Genomic DNA, 25,603 nt, shown 5'->3' with positions numbered 1-25,603 from the left:
GCCCAGATACAAATTCCAGCTGTATGTACAACCAGGCTCAGGGCAGAAACCATTCATGTGGTTACATAGCTATATATCACTACAAGCATGCAGACACCTATTTGCTACTAGATAACCACATTTATATTTCCTACTCTCCTTCACAATACCCAGCTGTTCTCTCATCTCCTGCCAGGTCAGACATTCTCCATCCTCCTCTCATACATCTCTCTTCAGACATTCTCCATCCTCCTCTTCCACACAGCATGGTTAGTCTCTTATGGTACATCTAAAGTAGCTATTTTTGTGCTACAGTAGGTATGCCTACACCATTAGTTTAAGTTATTGTGTGTTTAATATCACTTGTGTTATTTAATATCACTTGCTAGAATTAATAAACAATGTAAGAAAAAGTAGAGAGAAGAGCTTGTAAGAGAATCCAAGGTATTAAGGAAAGGATAAGAAAAATCATGTATCTGCCTCAACATCTGTTTTTAATTTTTGCTGGATATCACTGCAGAATTTCTGCTAGGTTGATATATATAAAAAATGAAATCTTAGCTTCATAATGTGTACACAGGGGAATGAAGTGTCAGTGTTCAAATCTACCTCTAACAGTGGAAGTTCAATATTGCTTTAATGTGCTTATTTTTACAGGTCATTATTTAAAGTTCATAATTCAATGCATAACAGGCACAGGTATTACAAACCATCTTCTAAGAAATTTTTTACAATCAGGGTGGTGAAACACTGGTTTCAGCTAGGATGGAGTTAATTTTCTTCTTAGTAGTTGGTGCAGTGATGTGGTTTTGGATTTGGTGCGAGAACAGTGTTAATAACACATCGATGGTTTTGGTTGTTGCTGGGTGATGTTTATACTAAGTCAAGGACTTTTCGGTTTCTCAGGCCCTGCCAGCAAGAAGGCTGGAGGGGCACAGGAATTTGGAAGGGGACACAGCCAGGACAGGTGACCCAAGCTAGCCAAAGGGATATTCCATACCATATGACGTCATGCTGAGTATATAAGCTGGGGGAAGAAGAAGGACATTCAGAGTGATGGTATTTGTCTTCCCAAGTAACGGTTACACGTGATGGAGCCCTGCTTTCCTGAAAAGTAGCAAATAAATTCCTTGTTTTGCTTTGCTTGTGTGTGTGGCTTTTGCTTTACCTATTAAACTGTCTTTATCTCAACCCATGAGTTTTCTAACTTTTACTCTTCTGATCCTCTCCCCCATCCCACTGTAGGGGGAGCAAGCGAGTGGCTGCATGGTGCTTAGTTGTCAGCCAGGGTTAAACTATCAACACTCCTGTATTGAAAAATTGTCTGAAATGACATAAGTGCTGTTGTACAAGATGCAAGAAGTCTGAAATTGGAGGCATTTTTAAGCCATTCTGGAAAGCAATGGCTTAGATTTAGGTTTTAAAAAGGTTGGCAAGGGACATCAATTTAATACAGACAAAAATTGCATATATTAAGTGTAAATTTAAATCTTATTGAGGAAATACTATTACCAAGTGGTCAGATTAGAGCTAGTTTAAGTATAGGAGCAATTGATTTGCTATTTAAATCTAAAAGCAAACATCCACTTTCCGAGGTCAACTCAAATGTTTTATCAGCACAAAAGATGCAAGTGGGAGAAAGACACTTGGTCAATAACTATCAAAATCCTGAAGATGTCAAACTAGGTAACTGTAGGAACTAATTCTAATAAGTAATGGACACTTCATAAAGACACCAAGATCCATAACTATTAAATAAGCAGAACAGGAATTCTTGTCATACAGTATACTTTTGTCTCTTTATGTTATTTTGATTTTTATTCACATAGGATTTCTAGGGATAAAAATTGCTGAGGTAGCTTTGAAAGAAACTATTGAATCTGGCATTTTCCAGGTAACTCCTTTAACCTGGATGAACATCTTATGCAGTTCATACCAGAGCATACCAAAAATTACTGTTCCTCCTTTTGTCTCAGAAGCAGATGGGTAGACATAGGCTTCTCAGGTGGCTTCAGGGCAGCAGAAGTCAAGCCTCTTCTTTCCCCTCTCAAATTTAGCAGTTCAATCCATCCTTCTGGAACCTAGAAGACTTGGCCCCACATCATGCATAATGAAAATTTTAAAACAAGACTTGATTGGTGTTTCTTACCTGATAAGAATGTCAGTCACCCCATAAGAATTCTTTCATTTCTTAATCTCATACTGAAGCAAAGCCTGGCTTATCCACTTATTAGGCTAACGCTGCAGAATTCTGCCCTAAATAATACATAATGTACTATGTATAAGAAATGAAACAGATACATTTTGACTCCCTTATTGATCAGCATACACATGGGATTGCTGGGAAAAGATGACGCTGCTTTTATTACACAGCATGTTACTTGCTGGAACACAGCAAACTAATTGGATATTAGGGGGGAAACAATTCACTGCAAGAACTGCCAAACACTGGGACAGGTTGCCCAGTGAGGTCAGAGAATCTCCATCCCTGGATATAGTCAAAACTCACCAGGACAAGATGCTGAGAAATGTGACTTAGTGACCAACTTTGAATAGGGAGGGATCGAAAAAGATGACCTCCAGAGGTCCCTTGTAACCTATGACTTGGCACTTATTTTGTCATACCTGTCTGTCCATGGGGTGTTGGTGGCTTAGGAATTTGGGTATGGAAGAGAGATATTTGACTGACTTACAGCCTAGATAGGACTGACAAGACATTTGCAGCAAGACAGATGTTTAGCAAGTCTGTCTTTTTAAGGGTGTAACTCTAACACTAATTACTCAGACTTGTATTGTGAGGACTGCAATAACCTCCAGCCATCACTGAATAATATCATGTCATGATATACCACCCACATTTGGCCAGGGGAACCAAATCAACTGTTTTTAGAGAGACTTTACTTCACAGATCCATGGTCTTTGACCCTCACTGACAAATTTTATCCTGAAATTCAACAAACCTCTCTCTAAAGCACCTCTTTGTCCCTACCCCAAATGGTACTTCTGGAACAGATATTTTTATTTCATGCCTTGCTGTCACAGCTACAATAGGAGAAAAATCAAATTAGTATGACCTCTCCTGAAGAGAAGAGGTTGGCTGGAGATAAATGCTCAAAAGAAGTTCTCTATTGAACAGATTTTTCCCATGTAAGTGGTTTATTCAAGGGGGGGGGGGGGGGGGGGGGGGTAGTGTTCCAAAAGAAGCCAGGTGTAGCTGATCAATCTGATTTCCTATAAACACTTCACTGTGAGTGGATGCAAGACATAAGGAGAGGAGCTGTCCAGGAATTTACTGAAAAAATCCATTGAAATATGCCTCTTAAAACCAGCAACAAGAAGAAAAACCCATCTCTAGTAATGATTTTTTTCAAAATTTTAACATATCAATTTGAAAGAGCATGCTATACGTTATACATATATACACACAGTGCTCAGAGGAGTTCAGCCTGCATTAGCAATACTTGTAGAAGCTGGAAGAGTTTAAAAGCCTTCTTTAACAGTAGCTTCATTAAATGATGAAGCAGAAATAATAATTGTCTAATCTGTTCCTTGTTGTTTTCAGAAACATGAAAAAAGACACAAAGTCCTCTCCATGGCAACTGTTAGACCTGGAGACAAAACCACTGAAGATGCAGGCAATTATATTTAGTCTAACATTTATACCATTCACTGAAAACTTTGTTTGGTTTAACAATCAAAAATAAGACAAGCTTTGACATTTGATAAGAAGCCAAAAAAGAAAAAACTCCTGATTTCTCATGTTAGATATCAAGGTGGTGACACTTGGGACCTAAAGTCTCCTATGCCCGTTCATTTTCCTCATTATGTCTTACGTGTTATTTTCCTACCAAGTTTCCCACTGCAGATGTAAAGGATGTAAGTTGACAGAGAAAAGGTGAATGCACCAAAATACTAAAAAAAACCAAACCAAATTAGAAGGGGGGGGGATAAAATACAGTTTACCTTTTTTTTTCCCCTGTCCTATCCTGAAAACCAAGAAAGATCTGATAGGCAGCATTTCCCTTGGCAAAGGGAGAACACAACTGAGCTAAGATAATGAGTGTCAGTATTCAGAGTTTGAAGTCACTTTCTCACAGAAGAAATATATCCCTGCCTGGATTTGCAATGGAGTTTGTGCAGTCCAGAATTTTTTGTTAACTTGAATTTGGAGGGAAGGTTAATGCTATAGACTGTAAGATACCATCTTAGAATTAGCTAAGATGTAGAAATTCAAATTTTTCTTGTTTATAATTGAAGCATATAATTCTCAGTTTCCTTAAAAACTAGAGCTACACACTGTTACTTGTTGTGAAACACAATCATTTAAAGTCTTACAGGCCAGTGATTCTCAAATTGAAGAGCACAAGTCTCCAGGACATATTTTGCTACCACCAGCATATATCCTTTCTGCTCACTAGTGCCATCATGGTTTTCAAATGTTAGAAGCAGGATTACCTGCACAAAGCTGTTCAAGATGGCTCAGCTTCCCAACAAAGGTAGAACAAAAAACAGCAGCAAATCCAAGCCCCTGGAAACTATCTGGACGTTTTTTCTCTGAGCAGCACACAAAATATAGAGTAATTTCTATCCCTACCCTGATGGGCATTATAATCCTCCAAGTCTAATATTCACAGACCTTGCTTTCCTACCTCTGTTCATCCAGTCTTTAAAAGGCATTCACTTCCACTTTATCTTCCCTTACTCCTGTTGCATATACATTTGTACATGCATAGTATGCCCTTCTCTTGCACACAAAGCTGGTAGAAAAAGAGGTGAGTACACGGAATTGTGAGCATGTCCTCAGGTATCTAAGCACATTCCTGCAAATGCATATAATTATGAAATACTTCTTTACATATTCAGCATCCACAAGATACAGAAAGAGGAAGAGGAGTATAAAGGTTGATTATTACTACACTCTTAGATGAATATATATTGTACTGAAGAGAAAGCCTGAAGAAGTTCCTTTTTTTCCTCTGCAGAAAGATCTATTCATTCAATAGACAGTTTTTATGAATTTGGTAACATCCCATAGATTATTAATTTAATCACAGTGCATGAACATAGCACATATTCAGTAGATCTGAACACTGACTTCAAGATTCCCCCATCCTCCCAATTTTTCTGTATGAGTGACATCTGTAATGAACAATTAGAATTTATAAATGCACAGCTAGCTGACTGTTAGAAGCCAGATAAACTTAGCCATATATTTCAGTTTTCCTTCTCTGACAGAGCTGCATGTTAAAATAAGTAGAAAAGTAATTAAAAATGTCAGAGTAGCTCAAGTAGCTCCAGATATTTTTTTTATTTAAACAAGACCTATTATTTTTAAACACACCTACCTGACATTTATAACTTATTGTCTGTACAAAGCAATTTTGAAACTCTTCAAGCTTCAGAAAAATAAATCAAATACAGCGCAGAGGGGGACAATCTCTTCCCTTGACCTATGCTGTGCTCCATGCACCCCAGAACACAGTTGGCCCTTTTGACTGCCAGGGCACACTGTTGACTCATATTCAGCTTGCCATCAACCCAGACCCCCCAGATTTCTTTCCGTGAGACCGCTCTCCAGCCTTTCATCCCCCAATTTGTATGTTTTACAACTCTGAAAACAATACCCCACAAATCTTAACTGAAAAGATTAACAGCATTATTAATAAATGTGCTTACTGTTCTTGAATTGGAGAAAGGATTGTACTCATCTAGCCCCAGAGGAATATTTCTTATCGCTTGTGAAACAGAAGGATTCTAGAAGAGACAACAGTTCTGTAAATGTATGCATATGTACACAAGCAACAAGTCAACACATATAGTTATCTCTGCTCTGGTGCCTGGAGCACTTCCTCCCCTTTCTTCTTCACTGACCCTGGTGTCTGCAGTTATTTCTCTCGCATAGTCTCACTCCTCTGTCTTCCGGCTGCTGTTGCGCAGCAGTTCCACATACCACACCACACCATACACCCTCCTCCTTGAATTGCAGTGAGTCGTATGATTATGAGAGAAGTACCAACTATTTCACCAAGACATGATCCATTACCCAAATATGTTGAAACAAAAGATATATGAATAAAGTGAAAGTATTGAAATAATGATTTTCAACACTTTCAAAGGGGGGAAATGTTACCGATTAGTTAATAAGTTAAAATTGATTGATTCTATAAAATCATTTAATAGAATTAAAATGTAGAAGGCTAAGGAAAAAAAAATTTATAGGAAACTTGCATCTACGCAATAAGAGACGTTATGGAATCTTTTGTACGTCTTGTACCAAGGCTAGAAGAAGGGCCTGGAACTATTGTAATAACTCTAGGGTTGGAAGGTTCCATTGTATTTAACCAGTCTTCTGTACGCAGAGGTGCATTGAAATGTCAGAATATGAGATTAATGGGAACTGGGGAGAGTCGACTGGAACAGCTTGTAGGTGCCTGCCAAGAAATTGTGAACTTTAGTAAAAGGTAATTCCGGCAGGGGGAGATCGCGACCACCGACTCATATACCACCTACCCAAATCGTACCCTAGACCCATTTCTAGACCTTTCTAAGCTTTACTGCGCATAATCGGATATAGGAGGAGAGTATGTAAATGATTTATGGGAAATGTTATGATTATGTACGAATAATTAATGAATATGTATGAATAAGTTCTATATATGGAATCTGATTTTGGGACCTGGTGTGCGTTGATCGTGAGAGGACTCGCTCACGCACCCGGCCGTCAATAAAGAAGTGTCTGCTTATCTACATCACATTGGTGTCGATAAGTTCTTCATTCCGAGATTTCGGTAACAGTATCTGGGTATGAAAAATGGCCTGTTCTTAAATTCCACTCCCTGGTTGGTATGACTAATAGTTAAATAAAATTACCAGAAACTCAAGGTGCTGAACTGACAAGAGCTTGGGTGAGATAAGGTTGGAGAAAGAAGTGTGAGCTGGAAAGAGGGAACAAGGAGTTGAGTAAGCAAAAATGAGAATTACTGGGATCAGCACTATAAGGAGCAGGTACTGGGACTGGCTGGGTGGCTGAAGACAATCAGGTTGCGGCAAGGAGTTTGTGCAAGGGCAGAACCATTTCAGGCAGAAGTACTGGTCCACCAGGACATAGCCTTCTCAGTTTGAGATTGGACCAGGCATTTTACTGTTGCTGCATTCAGTAGCTGACATCAGATATTTAAAGTCTGTCCCAGAAATTCCCCATTTTCTGTATTTGCAGAGGATAACACAATTTTTAATCACTCTAAATCATGCAGCAGGTTGAGGTCTCTGGATATTTGGTGTTTCCAGCCATGTTGCTGTTCTGTGTTGCTGTCTGTATATTATTACCTATTGGAACTTGTCTTTGTGGCTTTTTTCTGTTTCTTAATATTAACAAACAAAAATAACTCAAAAATAATACATTTTAACTTTATTATCTAGGTGGAATATCAAATATGGAAAAATAAATTATGCCAGTCTTGATTTACTTATTCCTATAGAATATTACAGTTTTCACTTTTTTAACCACTAGGATACAAGTCATGCAACATATAGATTTGATAGCATTAATTTAAATGTCATTTTTTCTGAGTATGTGATCCTGCACAACACTTGTTGCTCATGTTAATTACACTGATTAATTTATGAATTAAATATTTTATTATTCTGCAGCAATAAGTACAAGTTCTTTGTAGTTATTCTCACTGCATCTAGATGAGTTGGCATTTGCTCCATTTTTAAGTAAGATGCAATAAGCATAAAGTACACAATTCATAGTAATTCTCTGTGTTCCTCGGGACGTCAGGTCTAATCTTTTCAGAAATATTGTTAAGTACCATTTTGAAATCTGAAGTGTAGCTCCTGTTGGCATCAGTAATTCACTGCACTATATGTGTTCAGAACAATTCAAAGTCCAGCAGCCTACACCTGGACCTCCAAAACTATGAAGATATTTTTTCTTTCCATACTGAGGTTAGTTCTAGCATTACAGAAGATCTCAGTGAATGAGTGGAGAGATGTGGATATCCAAGCTAGTATTTGCTGCCTTCAGCTATGAAATTACTCTTCCTGTGATCTCTGGTTTACTTCTCCTTGAGTCTTCTAGCTAGTGGAAGAGATAATGCCATGAACTTCTGTTGAAGTCCAGACTGTATAACTGAGGTTTCCTGAGGTGTCTTGGTTTCAGTTGGGATATGTATATGTACACAAGCAACAAGTAAACACATATAGTTATATCATATAAAACTCAAAAAAGTTTGTGTTCACTAAAAAAAGCCTGTAAATATCCACCTCTTTCTTTGTCCCCAAAATGACATTGTTCCATCCTGAGCTTCTTACAAAACTAGATTAACATAGTCTAAAAGAAACTCCATCTGTTATACATTTGATTTATAAGGGAAAAAGGCTCTCAATAGAGAAAGGAAGAAAACTATGCTGACCACTGGACTCCACAACTACACACTCAAAGAGCACAACAGAAGAAAAGAGGTTTTTGTAAACTTTTGGTTTTCCCTACCCAGAAATACCTCCAACACCTTCAGGAACAGGAAAAGCATTTCAGAAAAATGAAACTGAAGAAACAGTGCCCCATAATGCCAAAAGCACCTCTGGTTCAGCTTCTACCTGAACTGGCAAAATTAAGAAAAAGGTGTAGTTTTTTTCCTCCAATGAACTCTACAGTAAAAAAGACTGCTTAAGTTTAGCCTGAAAAAGCAATTTCAGGAATGAAACATTTCTCTGTGCTAGAGACAGGCAGGCTTGATTCTGCAAAAGTACCCACTACCATAGACAACACTAACTCCATATAAAGAAAAATTGTACATATTTCATGTGATGCCTGGTTCCGCTATGTTGTATCTGTGGCTTAATTATAAGATTTTTGCATCTTCAGAACATAATAATGAATGAAAGGAAGGTTTTCTTGAAAATTAAGAATTCCACTTATTTGATAAGGCTAGTTACATTTATATTTACATATATAGACAAAACAAGTGCACAATATTTCATATGTATATCAAATATACAAAATAGCTATAAATATACTATTTATAAATGTTATGTATATATATACACACATTTCTTAATTTCTACATTCTGGTTCAACAGCAGAAAACAAACTAGAGTCAATAGGCTGGGATGAAGATAAGTATTTATATACGTTTATATTTCCTCTTAAGACCTTTAAATTTAAAATCTCAATATGAAATATTTGTCATTTTTTTAAAAAGTGACTGAATCTACACTTAAATACAAAAACTATTAAGCTACTGAAAAATAAAATCTAGATTCTTAGAATCAGCATCTATTACAACATTATCTTAATCTTAACAGCAGTAGCTTAATCTACAGGTGCAGCAATAATATTTTCTTAATGGCTGCAGTCAACTTGTTTATACCTAGAGAAAAAAATAGGGAAGAACATCTATCAACTTGTCCTGGTTTCAGCTAGAATAGAGTTAATTTTTTTCTTAGTAGCTGGTGCAGTGCTGTGCTTTAGATTTGGTGTAACAACAATGTTGATAGGACACTGATGGTTTAGTATAAACATCACCCAGCAACAACTAAAATCAAGGGCTTTTCGGTTTCTTGGGCCCTGCCAGCCAGAGGGCTAGAGGGGCACAGGAAATTGGGAGGGGACACAGCCAGGACAGGTGACCCAAACTAGCCAAAGGGATATTCCATACCATATGACATCATGCTGAGTATATAAACTGGGGGAAGGAGGAAGGGGGGGACATTTGGCTTTACGGTGTATGTCTTCCTGAGTAACCCTTACACATGATGAAGCCCTGCTTTCCTGGGGATGGCCGAACACCTGCCTGCCCATGGGAAATAGTGAATTAATTCCTTGCTTTGCTTGTGTGCGCAGCTTTTGTTTTACCTATTAAATTATTCTTATCTCAACCCTCAAGTTTTACATTCCTTTCCAATTCTCCTCCCCACCCCTCTGGGGGGGGGGGGTGAGCAAGCAGCTGTGTGGTGCTTGGTTGCCAGCTGGGGTTAAACCAGGACACCAGCTTACATACCTAGTATATGCAAGCTTTTAAGTTTGTGCCAAGTGCAGGCATGCACTGTCTCATGATCCGTAAGTTCCACACATGCCAGGGATTCTGGCTAGATGTCCGAGCATGGCTGAGTTACTGTCATGACACAGCTGCACACAGTATTTATTGTCCGGATGGTCCTGCTCACATCCTGCCTGTTCAGGGGGCTCAGGACAAGCACAGTGTGTCAGGTTCATCAAATGCAATTTATAGTTGTCCTTGAACTCACTGCCAAGTTAAACAATTCCTAATTAAATATATAATGAAAGACTTTTCCATAAGCAATAATCAATCATTGTTTAATAAACTTCCACCAGAGCACCCTCGGTAAGTCTGCAGACAACACCAAGTTGAGCAGGAGCGTTGATCTGCTTGAGGGTAGGAAGGCTCTGAAGAGGAATCTGGACAGGATGAGGCCAATTGCATGAGGTTCAACAAAGCTAAGTGCTAGGTCCTACACTTGGGTCACAACAACCCCACACAATGCTACAGGCTTGGGGAAGAGTGACTAGAAAGCTGCCTGGTGGAAAAGGACCCAGGAGTGCTGGTTGACAGCTGGCTGAACAGGAGCTAGCAGTGTGGCCAAGGCGGCCAATAGCATCCTGGTTTGTATCAGAAATAGTGTGGCCAACAGGACAAGGAAAGTGATTGCATCCTGTACTTGGCACTGGTAAGGCCATGCCTCAAATACTGCGTTCAGTTTGGGGCCCCTCACTACAAGAAAGACAATGAGGGGCCGAAGCACGCCCAAAAGAAGAGCAACAAAGCCTGTGAAGAGTCTGGAGCACAAGTCTTATGAGGAGCATCTAAGGCAACTGGGGTAGTTTAGTCTGGAGAAAAGGAGGCTCAGGGGAGACCTTATTGCTCTCTACAACTACCTGAGAGGAGGTTGTAGGCAGGTGGGTGTTGGTCTCTTCTCCCAGGTAACAAGCTATAGGACAAGAGGAAATGGCCTCAAGTTGTGCGAGGGGAGGTTTAGACTGCATATTAGGAAAAAATTATTCACTGAAAAGGTGGTCAAGCATTGGAACAGGCTGTCCAGGGATATGGTGGAATCACCATCCCTGGAAGTATTCAAAAAACATAGACATGGTGCTTAGAGGCATGGTTTAGTGGTGGACTCAGCAGTCCTGGGTTAACGGTTGGACTTTATGGTCTCAAAGGTCTTTTCCAACCTAAATGATATGATTCTATGATTCAAATATCAAAGAAAGAACAGATAAGGAGGGGAAGCATCCAAGGAGGTCAACTCATCGTGACAGCTGAAGCCAAAACAGCAGGTAAAGAAACAAGTCTCATCTGTATGACAGGTCAGTAGTGCAAAAACTAAAATCTGTAGAATATATTATAACACAGCATTTTGAGATGCAGGGTAGAACTTATGCCTAACCATCAGTACCCTGCATGCTTCAGAAATAATGTAAAGAAGTGGGTAAGCTTGACGGGAGCTTGGAGGAGGCAAGAGATGAAAAAGGGAGTAAATTCAATAAATTTAACTACCTAGGTCAGTCAAATAGAAGAAAAAAAATGTTGTAGCATTATGGATGCATATACTAAGTTACTGCCAAAATCAAAAAATTTTTTTTCTTTTCCTTCAAAATAATGCACCTGAAACGCAATTTGCGTTATTTTAGCAATAGAAGGCAAGATGAAACACAGACGCCTGAACTTGTGAAACGGCTATGCCCGTTTCTAGGGCTTCCAAAAGCGCTGCTTATCCTATAAGCTTCCCAGACCAGCGGAAGGCAGGCGCCTCCGGCACTGCCGAGCAGCGCCCCCTAGCCCATCAGCCCCCCACTCCCCCCCTCCCCGAGGCCAGCGCTACCCCGCAGCGCTAACGCTTCCCCACCTCCCCGCCACCGCAGTAGTGCCAGTGCCCCTCCCTCCCTGAGATGCCCACGGCTCCACGCAGCTCACTCTGCCCCCACCGCGGCACCGAGGAAAGCTCGCGGCCCCCCACCGGCCGCTGTCTGCAGCCTCACCTTGAAGGGGTTGTTGAGGTCCGGGTCAGCGAAGGGGTTGCTGTCGAAGTCCGACATGGCAGGGGCGGGCGGGCAGGCAGGCAGGCAGGCACTACAGTCACTGGGCGGCGGCTCTTGCCCTGCAGCACTCCCCACACACGCCAGCTCTTGGACTATCCCCCGCCAATATCACCAGCTTCTGCAGCCTAGGACCAAACCAACCAGCCACAGAACACCGACCTCCTAAAATGGCTGTCCCGGAAGTGAGGTTGGGGGGCGGAATAGTTCTGGAAGAAAGAGGGAGGTATCCACTCCTAGAGCGCGCAGGGCTTGGAAGAACCATTCCCAGGGTGGGGAGGGAGGAGAGCTGGAAGAGCCCATTCCCGTAGAGGGGGATGGCTGCGAGGGTTGGAGACCTGCTGCGGTGAGGGCTGTTAGGCGCCCGTCGCCCTCGCCGCACCGGCTGAGCAGATGGGGGGGCTCTCTCCCACCGCCCTCGCTTGTCAGCACCAGTCTGGAATCGGGGGGGGGGGGCGGCGGGGAAGTAAGCTCGAGGCTTCCCACCCAGCAAGGCAGCTGGGGAACCACGTGTGTACATTCTCAACGGCCGTGGGGGGGAACAGGGTGCCTCTCCTCACAGAGCGGCACCCGGCCTGGCAGCTCTGAGTCGCCGGCTCGGCCAGGGTAGAAAGCTTAGAAATAACAAGATTAATAGGATATTAATTAAAACTCTCACTGTATGTACAAAGAGGAGCTTCACAGTATGACTTTCCAAATTAGGCCCAGTCCTAGTAACCTTTGTACTAATAAGATGGACCTGGGGTGCTCCTGTGCTGATATAGAAGACACTGGCATGCGAACACCTCTGCCTTGAGATAGGAAAACTAGATCTGTCTTGTTTTTTTCCATTTTACTGATAAGATGTACCTGGGATGCTCTGTGTACTGATAAGAAGACAGTGGTATGCAGTCCAAGAGGGTCCCCTGTGGAGAGTCGGCCAAGTCACGACAACCACACCAATATGGCTACATGCCGTGCTCACTTTATTAAACAGGTCATATTTATAACTTAAACCGACCGCTCACCCGACTTTACACACAGGTGATTGGATAAAAGTCTCTGGCCACGTGGGAATCAGTGCCGCTGATCGGTGAGCATGCTGCAGGCGCCTGATCAGAGTGTGCCGATGAGAGTGTGTTGATTCCGCGGTTCCCAGGACTTGCTCTGCACCTGGCTTCTTGTTTGTGCATAGCTTGTTTTCTTTCTCCCACTGCTTGTTCCCAGGACAATTTATAGTTGCTCTGCAGCTTCAACTAACAGGCCTGGGTTGTCCAACTCGGACAATGGTAACATATGTCCTCGGTCCTTTAAAAATCCCTCTACATATCCCACTTTTTCTTTTTGGACAACCCATGTCTGTTTCACAATAGATGGTAAACCTTTCTTCAAACAAGAAAATAAACAGCTAAAAACTAAAAACATTACAACAACGATTATAACAAAGTGTATGCCTTCCATCAATAATGTCTTTAACCAACCTGTTATCCCCAATCCTCTCAACCATTCATCAAAGGGATTATCATCAGCAAGAATATGCTTCATGTTTCCCTGCAGTTGTGACAACTTCTTGTGCATCGATATGGAATGATCAGAAAGGTTCATACAACACATCCCTTCAAAATCCTCACAACCGTGTCCATGTGCTAATAACAAAAAATCTATTGCAGCTCTATTTTGTAACGTAGCATGCCTAGTACTATCTACATCAAGCAATAACAAACTTAAAATCTGTGATGTAAGATTAAATTGTTTCTCTCCCCAGCATGCTAACCTTCGGATATTCTTAGCATTTAATGCTGCCATTGCCTCCAGCATAAATATGGAGGCTAGGACATTTGCTGTTACTGAATGTAGATCGACTCGGTCATTACATGTTTCATCAAAGCTGCACAGTACCCTCCGTGATCTGAGATTGTTGAGCCATTTTCAATAATTTTCATATGTGGAGCAAACAAAGTCAAACGCCCTAAATAACATGGTCCAACAACTGATACAAAGGAATCCCTGGCCACGCTCTGTCCCCACATATCAGAAAGACTCCCGGTGGCAAATGATAAACCCCTGATGCATCTATATGGAAACCCCCAGATTTCAATTCACCCCAACTAGGTGAACCGGTTAGATTTTGAAACCCTGTATAAAACCCCCGTTCACCTTGATGTGTTAGCCATAACTGCCATGGGTCACCAAACCAAATTACTCCAGTGCCATTCAGGGGTTGAAGTGGTGATGACATGTGGGTACAGTCTGCCGTACCAGTTGCAGTAACGTTGACATACTCAACAGGTACAACACTATCCAATAGGTCTAATTCCTGCAAAGGTAAATGATGTGGCTGATTTAAATTCTCAATAACCGTCTTCTGCCACGCTGCATTACGCATAGAAGGCCAAACATATTGCCCATTTGGACTCATGCATGTACCATTCTGATTGGAAGTCAGATCCACTGTTCTAACATTCCAAAAAACATCAAAACTTGTTTCATTCTCTTGCAGGGGAATACCAATTAAACAAGTTCTGAAGGGGTTGTCTGCCTGTTGTAGACTTAAACAAAAGTTTCTTACTCCCGTGATATTTGCCATGTCACCTGTCACGACGGAGGGAAGACACAGTCGCTCAATATGAGTGATCAGCAGACTTCCTTTATTGTCTCTTACAGTCACCTTTTATGCCTTCTTATAATTAGCTCATACATATTACAAAAGTTAAGCTCATTATTGGTTAGTTGCCTAAATACCAAGCCCGCCCCTAGTTTCTCTTCTGTAGTCATCTGTTCCCACCTGCAACATTCTTTTCCCACCAAAATCTTCCTGTTATTGTGTAACAAGGACAGCCAAAGACAGTGTATTTTGCTTTACTTCAGATAAGCTGAGAGCGATGTGCATTTTTGTCCAGCCAGCTGGACTATGTCTATGAGACCTTTTTCAGCTAGCCAGTTAACCACAATTCCCCCGTTTTTATTTTGGGCGACATAGGCTTGGTTGACCATTTTCAATAACAGTGTTTTAACACAGGAAAATACACAGCCAACTTATAAAACCTCAGTTCAGAAGTATAATTCCTGAAATACTTGAAAAATAAAGTTAGCTTGAAGCTTTAATTTAGATGCTCTTTCTGTTCCAGTGATATAAAAAGTTTAAAAACTTCAAAGGTAATTTTAAAGTTCTGAACCTGGACTAATGCAAGCTCAAAACCCAAAAAGAAACCAAACTGGTGTTTGACTAGGAATATTTGCAAATATTTTAGTGAAAAATCCCTGACCATTAACAATTTTCTGTCCAAATAACAACTGCCCTTATGCAACCAACCAGTCCATACATTTTCTGAAGAATACCTCATTGATATCAAAGAATTAACAAAGGGAAGAAATTAGTTCTGAGCTATATACATTCATAAGTGGATTTTTCAATAGTTACATACAGATTTACACACTAAGCCATAATGGCTTGTAGGTGATACACACAAGAAGAGTACGTTGCTTATCTGTCTGAATGTCTATGCTAAATTTGACAACTATGCCACAAGCCAAGCCCACATGGGTGCTGTATGTTATGCACGTTCCTTAACAAACAGAAGTATAATAGACAAATTCCCAAGATCTAGTCCCCAACCTAATTATATTATTTTGTAGCCAATTAAGGAAAATAACACAAATGTGCATATCTACATGTGCACACACCTTTTAGTTCAGAACCAATCTGTGATAAAAGGCCTTAGCCTTATGGCATCATCGAATCTTAACGAGTACAGTAATTAAAAATGCAGTCTTACTGTAAGGGCGATTTATGCTGACATTCCCTCAAATGCTACACGTGAGTATTTCTCACTCAACTGCCTCAAGTTAAAATAGTAGTATTTGTTAATATGTATTAAAAAATCATTAATTCTCTACAATAGCAGTTGACTTCCATAACACTATGTAAGCAAAAGAGGCTTAAGATGGGTTTTCTGAATACTAACAACTTATTTTAGACTGTCTAAACTCAGGTCTTGAAAGATTTCACTCTGCCAGACATAGAAACACTGTTGCACTCCAGTTGTGATATCCCTTTTCCCAAGTTGTCACATGCACATCTCGCTCAAGCAACGTTATTGTTAAAGTTTCTCTCTGCTACATAAAAGCATATTGCACTTGTAGATATAAAAGACAGCACCCTTACTTAGATTATTACCTTATTCCCTCATAACTCTTAGTATCTCTGATTTCATCACTTCAAAAATTCACCAGAAGCAGATAAAACCACAGCCTCAGACTAAACTACACCTTAACTGCTGATTCAAATAAAGGCATTCTCTTCAGATATGCCTAATGCTTACAAATAATTTTGGCTGGTTTTGATCAAAAAACTATTATTACAATAATGATCAAAAATAATAATCCCGTTTGCAAAATGCCTTTAAGCCAGCCTCCTAGTCCCAACCAATTTCCACATTCAGAATACAGCATAAATACAGAATACAGAATAAATTATCTCCATCAAGGCAAAAAGGCTTCTCTTTAAGCACAGAGATGTTTGCTAGGTCAAGGCAGAAACCCATTTCTTGTAGGGGACATCTGAAGCACTTTTTTTGGTGGGTTTGTAATCAATTCCGTTTTTTCCCTTGAGAAGCTTAAGCTGTTCCTCTTGTTTCAGGAGTGTTTCCAACTCTGATGTGTCGAATAGGTCCGTATTTCCCAAAAATATCATACATTTCCTCCGCTGTGATTTTATACGGCAGGTTCCGAATATAAAGGATCCGATTGACCTCTGGGGGCAGCCAGATGTTAGCTCGCTTGGCCGCTTGCATCGCCATGGCGCTGATCGGGGCAGGGGGGGTGCTGCCTTGGAGAGAAACCGCGGCCGGGAAGGGGCCTGCTGGGCCGTGCGCTGCCGCTCGCCACTGCCGCGGGGGTCCCGGATGCTATCCCATACGCTAATAACCCGGGTAATGCCTTTTTACAATCTATGTCCCGAACGCTCCGCTTTTCTAAAAAGCATATGAGCGAATCGTACGTCGCTTGTCTCTCCATACCTTCGTCAGCGCTGTTGCAGCCTTTGCGAGACTTCGGCGACGCGTGGCCGGCGGGACCCTCTGTAGGTGCTCCCGGGCGCGGGGACTGTGCCCTTCCGCCTCCTGCGCTGCTTTCAGGACCGGTACCCGAATCTCCGTCGAACCGTGGCTTGCAGGTTCAGCCCTCTCTAGGGTCCCTGTTTGGGCGCCATTTGTCACGACAGAGGGAAGACACAGTCACTCAATATGAGTGATCAGCAGACTTCGTTTATTCTACCTTACAGTCACCTTTTATGCCTTGTTATAATTAGCTCATACATATTACAAAAGTTAAGCTCATTATTGGTTAGTTGCCTAAATACCAAGCCCGCCCCTAGTTTCTCTTCTGTAGTTATCTGTTCCCACCTGCAACATTCTTTTCCCACCGCGATCTTCCTGTTATTGTGTAACAAGGACAGCCAAAGACAGTGTATTTTGCTTTACTTCAGATAAGCTGAGAGCGATGTGCATTTTTGTCCAGCCAGCTGGACTATGTCTATGTGAACTTTTTCAGCTAGCCAGTTATCCTCAGTCACCCATATGTTTGTCCTAGGCAAGATGTCAAAAATACTTTGTCAATGGGTAAAAAATTCATCAAGACCGTAAACCAAGTCCACCACTCAATCATGTTTACTCCTGCAATTTCCACTTTTTTTTTTTTTTTTTTTTTTTTTACTACATTCCACCCCACAAATCTGTGCTTTCATAGATTCTGTTGATGTATACTGTCTCCAATCAGCATGGTATTACACTAGTCATATGTTTTCTCTTGCTTCATGCCCGGTTACTAATCAAACACATACACTTTTTACACCATTTACATTTAAGCTTTGGCTTACAGAACTGTTTTACCCCACATAGCATACATTGGCATAATACCCATGGTTTACATCCCTTACAACATAGACAGTTTATTCTGTCTGCTCGCTTTGAGTCTTCTCTTCCGTCTTCTGATCTTGACATACAGGTCGCACAAACTTAGTAGGGACCCATATAGGTCCTTTATCTGTGGAGATACAAAAAGAGCCTCTACCGATAAATAACACCAGATTAGGTCCTTCCCATATACCTGAAGCCATATTTTTATACAAAACATTAAAACCAGGAACTGTAGTTGTTTGGTTCCCTCGTGCTGTTGGGCAATGTATAACAACAGGTGGTCCCGCTCTATCCTCCGTAAGAGACAGATAGTTTATGTAAACAACTTATTAGTCACCCATTTAGTTACATCGATGTCCTGCGAGACTTTCTGTCTCTGAAGACAATCCTTCAGGGTACGGTTTGCCCTTTCAATAACTGCTTGCCCCGTTGGGGAGTGACGAATCCCTTTAACATGTTTAATTCCCCAAGTTGTCATAAACCTAGCAACTCATTGGCTACTATACGCTGTGCCATTGCCTGTCTTTATTTCTACAGGTACTCCCATGACAGCCAAACAAGACATTAAGTGTCTCTCCACATGTAATGCCTTTTCACCGGTTTGTGCAGTGGCCCATATAAAATGAGAATAGGTGTCAATTGTGACATGCACATACTTAAGCTTCCCAAAGTCAGGTACATGTGTTACATCCATTTGCCAAACCTGAAGTGCCTTCAGACCTTTTGGGTTAGTGCCCACCCCTAAACCAGGTCCATGATGACTACATGGAGGACAGGAGCGGACAATACCCTTTGCATCTGCTATTAGTATTTGATACTGTCGATGTAAAGACTTTGCATTCTGATGAAACATCTCGTGGCTGTTACAAGCTTCTTCAAACTTCTTTGTTGGAGGAGTTATTGCCAGACAGCTGACTGCTTCATCAGCTCTAGCATAACCTTCTCCCAACCGAGTGGTCCACTGATGACTTCTAATATGCATAATACAAAATTCATGTTTTCTCTGTCGAAGAGTGCTACGCAGTTGTATAAACATGTCACCAAGATGTTGGTTCTTTGTCTCTCTCAACAAGGCATCTTCAATGCGCTGTACTACACCAACTACGTACAATGAGTCTGATACTATGTTTACAGGTATATTGTTCCAGCTTCCCAATGCCCAACACACTGCTTTCAGTTCTAAGGTTTGAAGGTTGTCCCCTGGTTCACCGGTGATCGTGTGTTTCTGCCACTGAATATCGGATTGCCAAACACACGCAGCCTTCTTCATCTTTCGTCCTGCATCTGTGAACACCGTTGGCCCTTCAACTGGTCTTTTTGAGCATAACGGTCTCGCAATCCACTGGTAATGTTCTAACATCTTCCAGAGAGCTCCTTTTGGCCGGTTGTTGTGTACAACACCTGTATAACCCATCAAGGCTTCCTGTATGGCTGTTGAATGTCTCAGGAGCCACTCATAAACATCCCCACATGTGGATAACTGGCTAGCTGAAAAAGGTCTCATAGACATAGTCCAGCTGGCTGGACAAAAATGCACATCGCTCTCAGCTTATCTGAAGTAAAGCAAAATACACTGTCTTTGGCTGTCCTTGTTACACAGTAACAGGAAGATTTCAGTGGGAAAAGAATGTTGCAGGTGGGAACAGATGACTACAGAAGAGAAACTAGGGGCGGGCTTGGTATTTAGGCAACTAACCAATAATGAGCTTAACTTTTGTAATATGTATGAGCTAACTATAAGAAGGCATAAAAGGTGACTGTAAGGTAGAATAAACGAAGTCTGCTGATCACTCATATTGAGTGACTGTGTCTTCCCTCCGTCGCGACAAATGGCGCCCAAACAGGGACCCTAGAGAGGGCTGAACCTGCAAGCCACGGTTCGACGGAGATTCGGGTACCGGTCCTGAAAGCAGCGCAGGAGGCGGAAGGGCACAGTCCCCGCGCCCGGGAGCACCTACAGAGGGTCCTGCCAGCCACGCGTCGCCGAAGTCTCGCAAAGGCTGCAACAGCGCTGACGAAGGTGTGGAGAGACAAGCAACGTATGATTCGCTCATATGCTTTTTAGAAAAGCGGAGCGTTCGGGACATAGATTGTAAAAAGGAATTACCCGGGTTATTAGCGTATGGGATAGCATCTGGGACCCCCGCGGCAGCGGCGAGCGGTGGCGCGGCCCGGCAGGCCCCTTCCCGGCCACGGTTTCTCTCCAAGGCGGCACCCCCCCCCCCTCCGATCGGCGCCATGGCGATGCAAGCGGCCAAGCAAGCTAACATCTGGCTGCCCCCAGAGGTCAATCGGATCCTTTATATTCGGAACCTGCCGTATAAAATCACAGCGGAGGAAATGTGTGATATTTTTGGGAAATACGGACCTATTCGACACATCAGAGTTGGAAACACTCCTGAAACAAGAGGAACAGCTTAAGCTTCTCAAGGAAAAATACGGAATCGATTACAAACCCACAAAAAAAAGTGCTTCAGATGTCCCCTACAAGAAATGGGTTTCTGCCTTGAACTAGCAAACATCTCTGTGCTTAAAGAGAAGCCTTTTTGCCTTGATGGAGATAATTTATTCTGTATTCTGTATTTATGCTGTATTCTGAATGTGGAAATTGGTTGGGACTAGGAGGCTGGCTTAAAGGCATTTTGCAAATGGGATTATTATTTTTGATCATTATTGTAATAATAGTTTTTGATCAAAACCAGCCAAAATTATTTGTAAGCATTAGGCATATCTGAAGAGAATGCCTTTATTTGAATCAGCAGTTAAGGTGTAGTTTAGTCTGAGGCTGTGGTTTTATCTGCTTCTGGTGAATTTTTGAAGTGATGAAATCAGAGATACTAAGAGTTATGAGGGAATAAGGTAATAATCTAAGTAAGGGTGCTGTCTTTTATATCTACAAGTGCAATATGCTTTTATGTAGCAGAGAGAAACTTTAACAATAATGTTGCTTGAGCGAGATGTGCATGTGACAACTTGGGAAAAGGGATATCACAACTGGAGTGCAACAGTGTTTCTATGTCTGGCAGAGTGAAATCTTTCAAGACCTGAGTTTAGACAGTCTAAAATAAGTTGTTAGTATTCAGAAAACCCATCTTAAGCCTCTTTTGCTTACATAGTGTTATGGAAGTCAACTGCTATTGTAGAGAATTAATGATTTTTTAATACATATTAACAAATACTACTATTTTAACTTGAGGCAGTTGAGTGAGAAATACTCACGTGTAGCATTTGAGGGAATGTCAGCATAAATCGCCCTTACAGTAAGACTGCATTTTTAATTACTGTACTCGTTAAGATTCGATGATGCCATAAGGCTAAGGCCTTTTATCACAGATTGGTTCTGAACTAAAAGGTGTGTGCACATGTAGATATGCACATTTGTGTTATTTTCCTTAATTGGCTACAAAATAATATAATTAGGTTGGGGACTAGATCTTGGGAATTTGTCTATTATACTTCTGTTTGTTAAGGAACGTGCATAACACACAGCACCCATGTAGGCTTGGCTTGTGGCATAGTTGTCAAATTTAGCATAGACATTCAGACAGATAAGCAACGTACTCTTCTTGTGTGTATCACCTACAAGCCATTATGGCTTAGTGTGTAAATCTGTATGTAACTATTGAAAAATCCACTTATGAATGTATATAGCTCAGAACTAATTTCTTCCCTTTGTTAATTCTTTGATATCAATGAGGTATTCTTCAGAAAATGTATGGACTGGTTGGTTGCATAAGGGCAGTTGTTATTTGGACAGAAAATTGTTAATGGTCAGGGATTTTTCACTAAAATATTTGCAAATATTCCTAGTCAAACACCAGTTTGGTTTCTTTTTGGGTTTTGAGCTTGCATTAGTCCATGTTCAGAACTTTAAAATTACCTTTGAAGTTTTTAAACTTTTTATATCACTGGAACAGAAAGAGCATCTAAATTAAAGCTTCAAGCTAACTTTATTTTTCAAGTATTTCTGGAATTATACTTCTGAACTGAGGTTTTATAAGTTGGCTGTGTATTTTCCTGTGTTAAAACGCTGTTATTGAAAATGTTCAACCAAGCCTGTGTCGCCCAAAATAAAAACGGGGGAATTGTGGATAACTGGCTAGCTGAAAAAGGTCTCATAGACATAGTCCAGCTGGCTGGACAAAAATGCACATCGCTCTCAGCTTATCTGAAGTAAAGCAAAATACACTGTCTTTGGCTGTCCTTGTTACACAGTAACAGGAAGATTTCGGTGGTAAAGAATGTTGCAGGTGGGAACAGAAAACTACAGAAGAGAAACTAGGGGCAGGCTTGGTATTTAGGCAACTAACCAATAATGAGCTTAACTTTTGTAATATGTATGAGCTAATTATAAGAAGGCATAAAAGGTGACTGTAAGAGACAATAAACGAAGTCTGCTGATCACTCATATTGTGTGACTGTGTCTTCCCTCCGTCGCGACACCCACGGACTGGAATATTGATATCTGCCGGTTCAGTCCCATCAATTTCAACAATCCTGTCTCTTCCTTTTCTCACCAAGGCCGCTACTGCTTCAGGACGACTTAAAATAAGATGTCTGGGTTGCAATGGCAAAAACAACCACTCTAAAACACTCGCTGTATTTTCCCCCTTTTTCTTTTGCCATTGCAAAATAAGGGCAAAAGGTGAAGTGGCAGCATTACAAACCAAAAAAGATAATGGATGATTCGCCATTCGGCGACCACACCAGCCAGTCTGAATCTTGCGGGACACAACTTCTAGGGCAGCCCACTGTTCTGGTGAACAAGTTCGAGGGCTGTTGGCTTCGGTGCCATGCAAGCAGGATCGGAACGGTTGCAAATCATCGTTAGTGAGGCCAACTATATTACGAACCCACTGTAGGTCTTCTAAAAGCCTTTGAGCATCATGCAGAGTAGTTATTTGTGTAGTAAGAGTTACCTTCTGTGGTTGGGTCTGAGCATCCGAGATGAGCCAGCCCAAATATTTCCATGGGGCCGAATGTTAAACCTTCTCAGGCGTCGCAATCAAACCACATGATAGAAGGTGGTCAACAAGCCATTTCATTTGACCATCTGAAATCCCTTGTTCAGCAGCCAATAAAATATCGTCCATATAATGATAGATCAGGACGTGAGGCGAACGTTGTCGTACCGGAACAAGTGCCCGATCTACAAAAGTCTGACACATCGTAGGAGAGTTCTTCATTCCTTGTGTAAGACAACCCATTCATACCGTTTAGCCAGAGCGGCACGGTTTATTGATGGCGGAGTGAATGCAAATCTTTGCGTGTCATCAGGATGTAAGGGAATCGTGAAGAAACAGTCTTTGAAGTCTATCACGACAATTTGCCAATTCTGAGGGATCGTTGTAGGAGTTGGAAGACCAGGTTGCAACATTCCCATTGCTAAAATCTGATCATTAACCTTTCATAAATCATGTCCCAGTTATGTGCATCCAGATTATTAACCACTACTGGACAAGCCAATGAGCTAGTCACCTGCCAGTCACCTTCCAAAACAGCATCACGAACACCACCAGACCAACGCTGTAGTATTGGATCTTTTCTCGAGTTCAGCATCAGAGGTGTAGTCGGGCTAACTGGAGGAACTACAGGTATTGAAGTAGTAGGCAGGTTCATTTCAACTCGCTTTTCCAGGTTTCTTAATTTATCTATTACCTCCTGTAAGGTTTTCTCTGTATTGTTATCACAAAGCTTCTCCCCTCCTTCCTCCTCAAATTCGTCTGATGATGTTTCAGGAAGAGGAGGATACGACATCAGACAGCGCTTTTGCCCTCCCTGATTTGACCTACGAGCTGTAGCCACCCTCCGTTTTGGTCTTCCTCCACCCACAGCTCCGATTGGCGCAGCATTACTTGCTGCTCCTCCTTCCTGGGGAGGCTCAACAGCCTCTTCCGGTTTCAGCTCAGTTACAACAGACCCCCGAGGAGTAACTTCCGGTTTGTCCGCTGTCTTATCTAAAAACTCCTGCACTGTTGAACACGCAGAGGCTGACATACCCTTCATAGGATGAGTGTGCCCAACTCCGAAAAATGTAGCCAAGAGAGAAGGCTTAGGCGAATCACCCTTCTGCTCTATTGGCTTTTCTACCACATCTCCCCCCAACGCTTCTATAGCTGCTGCCGCTATTTTTTTTCCCGCCTTCATAGTTTCCAGAGTGTTAATTAAAGAGCACCACGTAGCTCCTAACGCTTTAGCATCTTTTCCTTCTTTACCTCCCTTGATCGTAGTATCCCAGAGGCAATTTCCCACATCATTCCGTAATACTAAACAATAACGCGGGCTCAGAAATCTTATCCTTTTTTCGTGCCCAGTGAACTAGTGTCTCCTCTTCTGTTTCTTTAATACTCTCCCCTCTCTTAAAGAGGATGCTAATTAACAGTTTAATTGCCGCGTCTAATTCAATTGCGGTCTTCCTCAGAGCTCCGCCCTCTCACAGAAAGGATATCAGTGGAGAGCCCCGCCACACCCGTCGCGGTCTTCCTTAGTGCCCCCCCCTCCCCTCCCCTCCCCACACAGAGAGGAATTCAGCGGGGAGCCCTGCCGTGATTTACTCAACGCGGTCTTACCTCCGGCGGGGGTGCCATCTGCAGCTCTACACCGAACTCTGGACTCCGCTTTTCGCCTTCCAGGTTCCGCCCGCCTCCGACCTCCAGCTCCCTAATCGGACAACTTCCCTTCGGGTCCGATGCACAGAGACTGCCGCATTTAAGTGAACAGCATTTAAGCTAAACCGCGTTTAAGCGACTAAATGGGTCCCTGTTAGGGCACCAGATGAAGAGGGTCCCCCGTGGAGAGTCGGCCAAGAAACGACAATCACACCAATATGGCTACATGCCGTGCTCACTTTATTAAACAAACAGGTCATATTTATAACTTAAATCGACCACTCACCCGACTTTACACACAGGTGGTTGGATAAGAGTTTCTGGCCACATGACCGTCAGTGTCGCTGATCGGTGAGCATGCTGCAGGCGCCTGATCAGTGTGCCAATGAGAGTGTGTTGATTCCGCGGTTCCCAGGACTTGCTCTGCACCTGGCTTCTTGTTTGTGCATAGCTTGTTTTCTTTCTCACCCTGCTTGTTTCAAGGACAATTTAAAGTTGCTCTGCAGCTTCAACTAACAGGCCTGGGTTGTCCAACCCCGACAATGGTAACATATGTCCTCGGTCCTTTAAAAATCCCTCTACATGCAATCTGTCCTGTTTTTTTGTTTTGAAGAAACTCAAGACAACGACCCCCACCAGGAGACAGTGCGCAAGTGCAAATGGGCGGAAACTTATGTTAATGACTTCTCAGTAGACTAATTATCCTAACCCAACCTATTCTCAGGCATCTATTGAATATGTATGAATGTATACTTTAAATCAAATGTGTACAAAGAAGTGGAGGCAGCAGGTACTTTTGGAATTATCCACCCTGATACCCACCGGTGAATTAAACATACCTTCTTTATAACGTATCCTGATTTATAAAGTTTAATTCCGCATGTCAGTACTTTGCAGATGGTACCCAAGGGGAGGAGGTGCATGGCCTCTCCTTTCCTCCATCCTGCCCCTCAGAATGGGTCAGGACAGCCTGCCTTGTCTGGAAAGTGAAATGCACATGCAAACGTAACGACAAAGCTTTCATATTTGAGACTTATTTGGTAAAATACATATTTTCTCCC

The 25,603-nt window shown here is 41.9% G+C and overlaps 1 protein-coding gene and 1 long non-coding RNA gene across 4 annotated transcripts in view; both read right to left on the bottom strand.

Moving 5' to 3' along the window:
- The window catches only part of LOC129734581 (secretory carrier-associated membrane protein 1-like), a 71,696-nt gene extending 59,476 nt beyond the window's left edge, over nt 1-12,220 (bottom strand). Inside the window, exons 1-2 of one of the 3 annotated variants that reach the window (XM_055698209.1) lie at nt 11,984-12,220; nt 5,656-5,733 (exon numbers count right to left, since the gene is read on the bottom strand). In XM_055698209.1, coding sequence (XP_055554184.1) covers nt 5,656-5,733; nt 11,984-12,040 — 135 coding nt within the window. In that variant the 5' untranslated portion in view covers nt 12,041-12,220. Of the gene's footprint in view, nt 1-979; nt 1,079-5,655; nt 5,734-11,983 lie in introns of those variants that run through there. The other 2 variants (XM_055698211.1, XM_055698213.1) reach the window with 2 other exon arrangements.
- Nucleotides 12,221-12,984: 764 nt separating this feature from the next.
- LOC129734586 (uncharacterized) lies at nt 12,985-24,839 on the bottom strand. Its single transcript, XR_008730120.1, has 2 exons — nt 24,504-24,839; nt 12,985-18,061 (listed from the first exon to the last, which is right to left on the bottom strand). It is a non-coding gene; the product is annotated as an uncharacterized LOC129734586 (long non-coding RNA).
- Nucleotides 24,840-25,603: the final 764 nt, after the last annotated feature.

Source organism: Falco cherrug, chromosome W, assembly GCF_023634085.1.
Source record: "Falco cherrug isolate bFalChe1 chromosome W, bFalChe1.pri, whole genome shotgun sequence".
Classification (NCBI taxonomy): domain Eukaryota; kingdom Metazoa; phylum Chordata; class Aves; order Falconiformes; family Falconidae; genus Falco; species Falco cherrug.
Note: the sequence above shows the minus strand (reverse complement) of the source record. Positions and strands in the feature narration are given on the sequence as shown.